At 38.0% G+C, this 12,203-nt stretch overlaps 1 protein-coding gene across 1 annotated transcript; it reads right to left on the bottom strand.

Annotated features, from left to right (window-relative positions):
• Positions 1-458: 458 nt before the first annotated feature.
• On the bottom strand, positions 459-5,003 carry LOC114174530. The gene is made up of 4 exons (XM_028059366.1): positions 4,471-5,003; positions 4,270-4,439; positions 4,078-4,200; positions 459-616 (listed from the first exon to the last, which is right to left on the bottom strand). Exons 1-4 carry the CDS (start codon positions 5,001-5,003, stop codon positions 459-461), a joined length of 984 nt encoding a protein of 327 aa, XP_027915167.1.
• Positions 5,004-12,203: the final 7,200 nt, after the last annotated feature.

Raw genomic sequence — 12,203 nt, 5'->3', positions numbered from 1 at the left:
GACGACCCAAACAAGCATGACGACCCAAACTAACCCTTCCAAATCATTGGGCCCGACAACCTGGACGAGCCCGACGACTCGAACGTGCCCGATGACCGGGAAGTGCGGGACAACGCGAACAGGCCCGACAACCCGGAAGTGCGGGACAACGAATACTGACCCGACAACCCGAAAGAGCCTGACAACCCAGACGGGCCCGATGACCCAGACGGGCCCAACGACCCGGACGGGTCCGACGACCCAAACGGGCCCGACGACTCATATGGGCCAGACTATCCGGACGGTCCCGACGACCCGGACGGACCTTACGGTTTGAATGGGCCCGTACGAGTTGTCGGGCCTATTCAAGTCGTTGAATGTGTCCAAATCGTTGGGCCCATCCGAGTTGTCGGGCTTGTCCGAGTCCTCGGGCCCATCCTAGTCATCGGACCCGTCCAGGTCTTCGGGCCCGTCTGGGTTTACGGGCCCGTCCAGTCGTCGAACATGTCCGGGTATTCCGCCCCATCTGGATTGTCGGGCTCATCTAGTTCGTCGGGCCCGTCCAGGTCGTCGGACCCATCTTGATCGTCGGGCCCGTTCGGGTCGTCGGACCCGTCTGGAGCATTGGGCCAATGACCTAGACGGGTTGGACCGGGCCATATTAACGAACTTGACGGTACAATCGTGCAGTATGGGCCATTAGGCCTCTAGATCATCGGCCACCCAGCCTGTCTGGACTTCCCAATCGGTCCAGCTCGGGTGGGTCGTCGAGTCTAACCAATCTGGTTGCGTAGTTGGGTCTGCCCGACTCATATGGGTTGTCGAGCATGTTTCCAAATTTATCATGAATTCAAAACATAATTAAGCGTAAAATAAGTATTGTTAAAATTAAATTTTATCTCACAATAAATTCAATTTGTTTTTTCCAAACAAGAAATTGAAATGTCAGGTATTTTAATGTCCTTATCCAAACAAGTTATTTAAAAAATGAATAGAATTTAATTACAAACAATTCAAATACAAAGCATTTCAATTTCTAAGCATTGTTGAAATGCTCCATCCAAACATAATATTAGAGTGTGTTTGGATAGAGTATTTTAATGAAGTAATTCATTTTTTTGAAGAATTTAGATTGCTTTGTAATGAAATGCTTTGTTTGGATACAGAAATTAAAAAACATTTCAAATGCAAGCATTTTTTTGAGGGATTTCAATTAGCTAAATTAGTAGAAATTCAAATACCCTCAAAATAGGTGGAATTTGAAATTCTTCTCACTCAACCTCACATTCAAGACTCTTTAGTAGGACCGATGACACAAACGGGGCCAACGACCCGAATGGGCTCGACGATCCAGATGGGCCCGACGACCTAAACGGGCCTGATGACCCAGATGGGTCCGACAACTTGAATGGGCTCGATGATCCAGACAGGCTCGTTCGTCGACCCGAACGGGCCCGACAACCCAGATGGGCCTTACGACCAGAACGGGCCCAACAACTCAGACGAGGCAGACTATCTGGACAAGACCAATGATCTAACGGGCCCGAAAATCCAAACGGGTCCGACGACCTGAACGGGCCTGACGATTCAGAGGGGCCTGACGATTCGGATTAGCCTGACGACCCGGACGGGCCCTATGACACGGACTGCCTGATGACCCGAACGAGCCCTTCCAAAACTTCGAGCCCGACGACCCGAACGGGCTTGACAACCTGGACGGGTCCAACGACCTAGACAACCCCAACAGCCCTTCCAAACCGTCAAGCCCGACAACCCAAACGGGCAGGACGGTTTGGAAGGCCCGTCCGAGTTGTCGGACCCGTTCATGTCGTCGGGTTTCCAAATTTATCATGAACTCAAAACATAATTATGCCTAAAATAAATATTGTTAAAATTAAATTTTATCTCACAATAAATTCAAATTTTTTTTCCAAACAAGAAATTGAAATGTAAGGTATTTTAATTTCCTTATCCAAACAAATAATTTAAAAAATGAATGGAATTTAATTGCAAGCAATTTTAATGCAAAGCATTTCAATTTCTAAACATTGTTGAAATGCTCCATCCAAACACAATGGTTAGGGTATTTGAATTCCTTCTAATTTAGCTAATTGAAATACTTTGAAAAAATGCATGCATTTTAAATGCTTTTTAATTTCTCTATCCAAACAAAGTATTTCAGTACAAAGAATTTCAAATTGTCCAAATAAATAAATTACCCTCTTGAATTGCCTCGTCCAAACACATCATGAAGGTTTTTTCCACAATGAGGCTTTGTAAGCTAGGAGTGAGACCCTAGAAGAACCCATTGGAGGTGGAGGTTCCGCCATAGAGAGATCGTAGATGAGGAACACATTGGCACTTCACCTTACGCCCTTCTACCAGGTTCGACATTGTTGGACTGTAATTGCTCCATGGAAATTCTTTATATATTCTCCCCAATCTCCGAGACAAACGAAAAGTTGGACAAAGACCGGCTGACATCAAACAAGCCGCGAAGACAACGAGGTGGTTGAGGGAAGCAAGAGAAACATAGGTGAGGGTGTATGGAAAGAGTTGTTTCTTATTCCAATATTCCAACATTATGTATTCATGTTCCGGATTAGAAAATATTTTTAGATTGGAACGTATTCTGAATGTTCAAACTGAAACTCAAGAATGATTATGGGATTGGTCAATTCAAAATACGTTACCGAATCTGAAATTATATTTCATATTGTCCGATTCGAAACTCGTGTAATTTCGGATCTGGTAATATATTTTGGATTGTATATTTCGATAAACATATATGTGTTGTGTGTTTTGTGAAAGGAGAGTTGTGGACACGGAGCAATGTGGCGGCTTTGAAGAGAAAGTAATTGGAGTTTTTAGGCTTTTTTGTAAATCTGGGTCATTTTGACCAATAATTTGTAAATATGGGTCCTTTGAAAATTTTTTTGTAAATCTGGGTCATGTCGTCAGAGAGGAGGACGACATTCAAGAAGAAGTTGTCTTCCCAAAGGCCGGTTTCCTTTTTTTTTTTTAAATCGAAGTCGCTATGCGGGAGACCGGTTTCTGCACTGAAGTCGTCAGGCAGAAGACCGGTTTCAGGGTTTTTTTTTTTAACGTTGCATTTTATTTTATTTTTTAAAAATTTTCAGTTTTTTTTTAACCTTATTTTACACAATTTTCTTAAGAGTAGTTATTACATTTAATTTATTGGGAATTAATTTTGTTATTGGTAAAATAAAGTAATTTTAAAAAATACACAAATAACATAATTTAAATGCGCAACCTAAATGATACGTAATAAAAATAACAGAATAAAAATTACATAATAAAAGTAACAAAATAAAAATTACATAATAAAAATAACAGAATAAAAATTACATAACAAAAATAACACAATAAAAATTACATAATAAAATTACTGACGATAGGGACAGTTGCCCCTATGATGTCCTTCATTTCTACAATATGAACATTTGCTTCGTCTATTTGGATTTGGTTCATCCATCTCATTATGGATTCTATTAGTTGGTGGTCTTCCCCTTACCCTACGGCGCATGTTTGGGTCTGGAATGAAATTTGGTCCAGTGTATGGTGACCAATATTCTTTATTCCTAACCGGATGAAAATGTATTTCATATGTTTTATTGATGTTGTAGAGGCTATAAACTGGATGGATGTATGAGGTTAGGTCTATATGCGAGAAAGAGCAAACAACTATTACGTGATGACAAGGCAGTCGAAGAGCTTGAAAATGACCACAATCACACCACCAATCATTTAATCTAACTGTAAAAGACATTGGTAGGCGGTGATCATGTGGAGAAAACATCTCTTGAACTTGAAATTCATTATTTTCTCTTGAGTATCGACGAACTTGACACATTCCCGCTTGTTGTTGATTTTTTCTAATGATAGCATTAATTTCCTCTGTATATTGGTGGCATGCTCGTAACATGGAGTCTGCCTTAACCCCACTCTCAACAAACCATGTTGCGGTCCTTTCAAATGTTGCCTTAATTAGAGCACAAATTGGTAATGAACAAGCTCTTTTTAAAATAGAATTCATACATTATGCCAGGTTTGTTGTCATGTGCCCAAATCTACTACCTCCATTGTAGGCCTGAGTCCATTTTTGTAGTGGTATCCTGTCAATCCAAGATGCCACTTCTGGTGAATAGGATCTCAAAGCTGCCAATTTAGCATCCAATATGGGTTGTTTCACCTTGTAAGCTATAAAAATACAATTATATTAGTTAGTTTAATTATTGAATGTGGTGAATGAAAGAAAAAAATTATGACCTATATTCTTTAACCGGTTCTTCAATTCGTGATTCTTGAACTTTTTGTTGAAATTTGAAGCAATATGACGTATGTAGTATACTGATTGCAGTCTATCTGCTTCCCATTGTACTTCTTCAGATTGTAGGGTTGCCAATATGCCTTTCCCCCTATCTGTTATCAAGCAGAGGTTTGATTGTGGTGTAACATGCTCCCTTAAGAGTTGAAAAAAAACATATTAAGACCTCCTTTGTTTCTCCTTCCACTATTGCGAAGGCTAAAGGGAATATGTTACGTGACCCATCTTGAGCTAGTGTTGTTAGCAATGTCCCTTGATATCTTTCTGTCAAAAATGTCCCATCTACTTGGACAACTGGCTTGCAATAGTTAAACCCTTGGATGCATGGTCCAAAAGACCAAAATACGCGTTCCATAATATAGCAAGAAGGGTCAGGTTGGCCACTTACTTGTACAGGAGATCCAGTGCATTGAATTATTGTGCCGGGATTGCTTTGTTGTACAGCTTCATACCACCTGGGAAGTTCATTGTAAGACTCTTCCCAATCTCCGAACTCCTTAGCAAGCGCTTTTTGCTTACCATTCCAGGCTTTGTCATATGAAACTGAATATCCCAAACGATTTTTAATTTCAGCTACCAAACTTTTGATAGGTATAGAAGGATTTTCCTTTATAGAGTTCATCACAATAGAAGCAATTTGGTTGGAATCAAGGTTGACATGATCTGCAGATTGCATGATTGACAAACAGGTGTGTGATCTGTCAATCTTTCTAATTTCCCAATTCAAACTTTGCTTGCTATAAGCAGCCCGTAAACACCTAGGTGTCATCCCACCACCGATGGTGATAAGAGGGAACTTAATTAGAGTTTCTTGGTTAAACTCTACTTTCCAACAGCTTCCACCGAATGCAAACAATGAGGTTATTGCTCAATATGCGAGAGCGTACATTCTCACATTGATTGGAAGCATTTTAATGCCAGACACGTCTGCAACTAGAGTACATGTCATGTATCTACTTAGGCTAGCTGACTTAAATGTAGTCAGGAATTATAGTTGGGGGTCTGCAGTTTTATTATTTTCTAGTAACTAAATTATTGTATTTTAATTTTTAATCAATTTAAAAATATATTAATGTTTATTTTTATTTTTATTTTTATTTATTATATTTATTGTGAAAAAAAAATTCAAAATGAAGTTGTCATCTCTAAAGACGACTTCACAACGCGCCAAACGAAAACCATTACCCTACCTAACGACTTTGTTTTTAAAAAATAAATAAATAAATAAACCGTTACCATGGAGGACGACTTCAGTCTCAAAATCGTCCTCCCTCCTAACGACATAACCCACTTTCGCAAAAAAAAAAATTAAGGGACCCTTTTTTACAAATTCCAGTAAAAGGGAACCCCAATATACAAAAAAGCCTAGTTTTTAATTTGAGTGAAGGTGAAAGAGGAATAATAAAAGTTAGGGGGTGCATGAAGAGAAAAAGTAATTGCAAGAAGAAATGGCCTTGAAAATGAGAGGAAGACACCAATAACTGTTATTAGGCTGAAAAGACCGACTGTATTTCTTTTTTTTAAAAAGAAAACTGATGGCGGTTTTTCTTCTTTTTAATATGGGCTGTAACTATTCTTCTTTTTTTCTTGTCATGAATTTCCTTTAATCAATTAGACCTCTCACTATAAATAACTCAATGAGTTGTAATAAATATTGAGTAAAGATGATAAACTCAATGAATAAAATACATTTTATTTCTAAAGGTTTTGCTAACCAGTAGCAACGGTTAAGCATAACTACTACATATTAAAATCTAAAAATTCATAATTAATTGTAATATTAAATTAAATTTGATTTAATCATAATTAATATAGTTTTATTTTATTTGAAAGACAACAATACCATTAAATATTGTACAATTATTATAATATTTTATTTTATGTTTATAAATAATAGTTAAAAAATAATAAAATAACTATATTTTAATATTATTAAAAATTAAAATATAATTAAACATAAAAAATTTAAATTAAAAGAAAAACTAACAAAAAATAGTATTAAACATCTAAAAAATTTATAAAAAATAAAATAAAAGTTAGAGTATCGATTTAAGATTTAATTGATTTTTCAAAATGCTTATTTTTATTGTTTAAAAATTTTAAAAGATATTTTTGTTATTATAAAATTAGTTATACGTATTTATATTATTTTAATTAATAAAATTAATTATTTCAGCCAATAATGTAAAGATGATAAAAATCAATATGTATTTATTATTTCTTAACTACTATCCTTAAACTACTGTTAGCATTTTCTTATTTTTAATTATAATAGACCGGATAATAAAAATTAATTCATTTTGGTTTGTTCAAAATGTAACTAAGAAAATCAATCTATCTATTAATATTTTTTTCATTAATGGATATCTAATCCAACTAGGAAAATAATAATTTAAAAAAGTAAGAAAAAAACAATTTCAAAATTATATTTAATATAAAAATTTTGGATTTCTTAAAACGATTTTAAAAATGTAGTTCTGAAGTTTTAGAAAGTTAAATCAAAGAAAGATCTAATTATATGAAACATTTTAAACCAAATTTAAAAATATATTTGATTTTAAAATTAAAAATTAATAAAAATTTAATTATAAAAATTGATTAGATTAATTTTGATGCACGATATATTAATACAAGCCGATGAATTTGGAAAAATAATCAATAGATAATTAATTGTCCATAAAACTGAATGGATAAATTTGATCCTAATACAAATAAATATATCGTTGACGTAAGGTCCACTTATATTTTAACCCTTTATTTTAAGGATTGCTCCAATCTAATGGATCTTAGAGCTGGTCCAAAGGAAAAACCAAACCCTAAGTCTGTCATAACACATTCATTCTACTCACTTTCAGAAACGACCCCTTTCCCTTAGAGCTGCAGTCGTCTCTCTCTACTAGGGTTTGGTACCACCTTGGTCAAGTAAGTTCGAACCAGTTCATTTCTTTTCCACGTAAGTTGTTTCCTCATCACGTGCTTGCATTTTCTGCTACGGTTACTCTGAGTAACTTATGTCCCTACTGTTCCTTTAATTTTTTCCAGCTCCTTAAGTTGTTCCTTGAGCTGGCGTGCCCCACTGGTTAGAGTTGAGGTCCTGTTCGAACCAGTTCATTTCTTTTCCACTTAAGTTGTTTCCTCATCCCGTGATTGCATTTTCTGCTACGGTTACTCTGAGTAACTTATGTCCCTATTGTTCCTTTAATTTTTTCCAGCTCCTTAAGTTGTTCCTTGAGCTTCCGTGCCCCACTGTTTAGAGTCGAGGTCCTGTTCTAGCCATTTCCAAGTAAGGGAAGCTAGAACATTTTTGTCTGATGTGGTAGCGGTTTATTCTATCTTTGAATTCACGATTCTTGATGAGATTTTGTGCTGTTGCGGATGCATGGGATGCCTAGATTTTGTTTGGTATATGTATATGGCTGATGCAGGTGCGAACAGTCGAGAACTGGTAATCTCGCCCTAGCGAGCTTGTCTCGCCTAGGCGAGATCAGTAGAGGCTCGCCCAAACCCCTTTCACGCGAGTTGTCACTCAGGCGACCACACTTTATTTTGAGCGAGAGAATGCCTCGCTCAGGCGAAGGGGGTCTCGCCTAAGCGAGACTGCGCTGAAGGCCACTGTTCCTATTGTCGAGCTCTCGCCTGCGTGAGAATCTCTCTCGCTTGAGCGAGACTTTTCTGCTTGAGCGACGAGCTGGGCGAGAGTGCATCCTGGTTTGATATTCTTCTTATTCTTGGATGTTTGGCATGTATTTGATTGGATTATTATATAATAGCATGAAGTGAATGAATATGCATGAATGATATGGTGAATAGGTTGTAAATGATAGGTGTGGTATGATCTTGGCATGTGATTTTATATGGGATGGTTGGTTATTAACGTGGCATGGTATTGGTATGAGCGGAAATTCTATATTCATGGATTGGGAAGAATGAGTTGGTATGGATTTCACATGTGATATGAATGAGGATTGGTTATAGAGGTTGGCATGAGGTTTCTATGCATGATATATATTACTGGTTGTTTGAATATGATTGGTCTGTGGTCAGTACGTAATTCCATGGGCCTCTAGGTGAGACCTCATGGTGGTGCTTCAGTGGTCGGGACGTAATTTCATGACCCTTGTTAGTGGGAGTTCATGGTAGTGTCCCATCTATATAATTTAGTAAGGATTCAAGGTAAGGTTGCATCCTGACGCTCTAAGGAGTCAGTTAGTCTCACATAGAGCGGACTGACTCTTGTGGTGAGACTAGCAGAAGGCCTGAAATTCATTAAGGGCTAACCTTGTGTATGGGGGATCGAGACATTGTAACACTTAACTCGGGGGTGAGCAGCTCGGGGGTGAGCAGAGAAATCCACCACAAGTGCAAGCATCTTGTGTGTGGGGGATGTAAGATCCGCGGAAATTAATTAATTAAATAAATAATTAATTAATGAATGCGGATAAGTAGTGTATTTATGACATTAAATTTCAATGGGTATGACGTGGAGAAATGCTAGCTTAAGTGGTTGAGAGTACTTTGATTGTGTGAGAGGACTTGGGTTCGAGTCCTATGTTTGTCGTTGTGTGTTATTTAGTTATTATTGTTTTAATAATATGTTGGAGCATGTTTGTATTATATAATACTTGAATTGTGTGAGTTGGTAAGGAACATGAGTTAGCCTAATGGTTAGTATGATTTGGCTTTGGCTTGGTTGAGGGTTCGAATCTTGGTGAATTCAAATTTGCTTTCTTTTTGCGAAATAGTTAATATGGCTTGAATATGAAAGGGTAGAGACAACCCTAGTAGAAAGGGGCAGCCAAGGGGCTGAAAAATAACTAAATGATGGGCCTTGAATAGAAATTAAAATACAATTAAGGCTATTTTCGTTTTTGCACTTACCATCACTATTAAGGCACCTATAAAAGGCCAGAATTTTGTGAAAAGAGGGTTTCTGCAGTTCTGGTTTTGTATCATTTGTGTGTGGAGCGAATTGGAGAGGATTGAGAGAGTTCCTAGGGCAAATTGTGGAAGCACTAAGGGATTTTCGTGTTAGGCAAGAAGAAGAGCTGTAACCTTATACTTTTGCAAGGGGAAATTCCAGGTTAGGGGACTTGAGCCGAATTTCTATGTTTATAGTGTCATTTTGCATGATCTGTGATGAAATTGTGTTCTGAATTTCGTGTTGCACCTGAGGGAATTAAGGGTTTTGGGTTTTGGTACTGTTCTATTGAATGTTGGCCTAAATGCATGAGTATATTGGGGTTATGCATGGTATATACTATAATTATGCAAAGTTGTGTTGTTGGGGGGCCTATTTTTCGTGTTCAGTTATGCTCATAGGTCTAATGTGATTGTTCTGAATGAATGGTATGAAATTGGAGTGTGTTTTGGGTTCGATTACTGATGTTGTGCGCGTAAAACAGTGCCCAAGCCTGTAATTCTCGCTCAAGCGGGCTGGACTCGCCTAGGCGAGAGTTGCAGGGTTTGAGTTTCAGGCTCTGCTCGAGCATCTCGCTCAAGCGGGGTAATTTAGTCTTGGGCGACAGGCCATCTTGCTTAGGCGAGTGTGCCTCGCCCAAGCGAGAACTCGCGTGTGTATTGTGTGTTTTGGTTGCGTATCTCGTGCAGGCGGGATGGAGGGTTTTGAGCGAAGGTGCATCTCGCCCGGGTGAGAGTCTTTCGCCTAAGCGAGAGTTCGAGAGTGGTTCCACTGTTTTGTTGAACTTGTCGCCTGGACGAGGAAGTTTTATCCTAGGCGAGCGAGGGTCTCGCCCAAGCGAGTATGAGCTCACTTAAGCGAGATTACGTGGGCTGCAGAGGTTCTAGAGGCTCGCTCAAGCTAGTGGGTCTAGCTTAAGCGAGATAAGCTGGAGCGGTTGAATAAAGGCTCTTAGTTTAAGCGAGCAAGGGTGAAGATGTACGTTTCAAGGCAGGTGTTTCTGCTGTATTTGTGAGATGAGATGGAACTTGTAAGAGGTGGTCTACATGGCTTTTAGAATATCTCATTGGTGGGCTTGCTGGTGTTCCATGGGTTGTGACCCGGAACGTATCCTTGAGTTGTGGCTCGGGATAAGGGTTAAGCACGTGGCATTTTATAGGTTGTGGCCCGGAATGACTTCCCTTGAGTTGTGGCTCGGGATAGCGGATGAACATGAGGTACCTTTGAGTTGTGGCTCAGGTTGGCGATTGTTGCTGGTGTGAATGTGCTGGTTGTGGCCAGTACGGACGGGTCCAGATGGATTGCCCTCCTCAGTGTTTGCTGACGATTTTGGTAGTCCTGGGACGTTACGGATTATGTTCGTAATTGGGAACTCCACCTGGCGTTACAGTGTGTGATCTGTAGCATGGTTTCCGCACGTGCTCTATTGGTTGTGGCCGATAGGTGTGGCAGCAAGGCGCCTTGAGATACTTAATAGAAGATGTAAACCACTACTAACATGGTTGTGGCCATGTGGAAGAGCTGGAATGAGTCTCCCTGATGTACATTAATATACATGGTTGTGGTCATGTGGAAGGAAGGTAACGAGTCTTCCACGAGGTGCATCTGTATACATGGTAGTGGCCATATGATAGAAATGGAGTAAGTTCAGGGGGAAATGAAAGGATATTGTATATGGTTGTGGTCATGCGGTATAAGGGAAGAATTTTTGTTTAATAAATGTGTTATTTTTTATCATTTATACATGTATATGTGTGTTGGCATATTCTATGTTGCTTTATCTGTTAGCTCACCCTATTTGTTTGTGTTTGGCGATGATCGTGTACGCGGTACACGTGAGCAAGTGATGATGCAGGTGGAGCTTGTGAGGCTTAGCTACGAAAAGGTGATGATTATGGGATATTTTTCTTTGTTTTTCGCAGTTTTGTATTTATGGACTTATTGCTAAATTAATAAAGTTTTAAATTTCCCGTGTTTTGGGAAATGAGGTATTATTAATTGTTATGTAATTACTTCTTTTATTTTATTTTATTAAATTCGTAATATCCTGACGGGATGTTACAGGGGATCGAGACATTATAACACTTAGCTCGGGGGTGAGCCGAATTGGAAGTTCGTTCGATTGATTCAATATCCATAAACCTGGAAAAGAGAGTGGATACTTGGAATGGGCGTATAACAAGAATTCTTGGCATTCCTTGGGGATTCTTCATTAGTGTTGAGCTAACTATAGCGCAAAGTCGTATTTCTTTGGTTAATCAAATTCAAAAAGTTTATCGATCCCAGGAAGTTCACATTCATAATAGACATATAGAAATTATTGTGCGTCAAATAACATCAAAAGTATTGGTTTCAGTATGCGGATGAGTTGAGTCTAAATGTATTGTTTACGAGTCATAACATGATTTGGGTGATTCCGCTGCATAATCTACCTGGACTGAACTTCTTTTATTTGGGCTTTTCCCCTAGGACTATAACCCATGTTGTATGAAATGAGGTTTATACTCCAAGACCACGTCATTATATTTCTGTGTGATACCTCTTTAATTAAATTAAATACGATGTTAAAGTTGACATAAAAATGAAGATCAATGCCACTTATAATGTTATTTTACCTTTTGCTTTGTTGATTGTATTAAAATTCTATCATTATTATCATAACATTTGGAATCTTTGCTTGATAGAAAAACTCAATTAGTTAACTTAGTTTAAAAACGATTTTTTATATAAATTAGCATAATAAGTAATAATAAATACAAAAGAAAGGATAAAATAAGTAAACCATGATAGATTATACCATTTCCAAGATACAATAACATTATCTTTTTAACTTTCTTAAAGCCCAACTATTAGTTAGTTGGATAATGGTATTCATACCCTATTGCAGAGAAATTATGACAAATATATCGTAATTACTCTTTCTTTCAAGAAAGAACAACTTTCCTAAAAAAATTTGAG

Source organism: Vigna unguiculata, chromosome 2 (genome assembly GCF_004118075.2).
Source record: "Vigna unguiculata cultivar IT97K-499-35 chromosome 2, ASM411807v1, whole genome shotgun sequence".
Taxonomy (NCBI): Eukaryota; Viridiplantae; Streptophyta; class Magnoliopsida; order Fabales; family Fabaceae; genus Vigna; species Vigna unguiculata.
This window is presented reverse-complemented; position numbering and strand designations above follow the sequence as displayed.

Bases quoted from the DNA above. Each gene is read 5' to 3' on its own strand.
- LOC114174530 (XM_028059366.1), bottom strand. From the start codon at position 5,003: ATGCAATCTGCAGATCATGTCAACCTTGATTCCAACCAAATTGCTTCT. The intron at 4,201-4,269 runs GTCATAATTTTT...GTATTTTTATAG, and splicing joins GAACCGGTTAAAGAATATAG to CTTACAAGGTGAAACAACCC. The intron at 617-4,077 runs GTAGTAGATTTG...CAACCCGTCTAG, and splicing joins GACTCAGGCCTACAATGGAG to GTCATTGGCCCAATGCTCCA.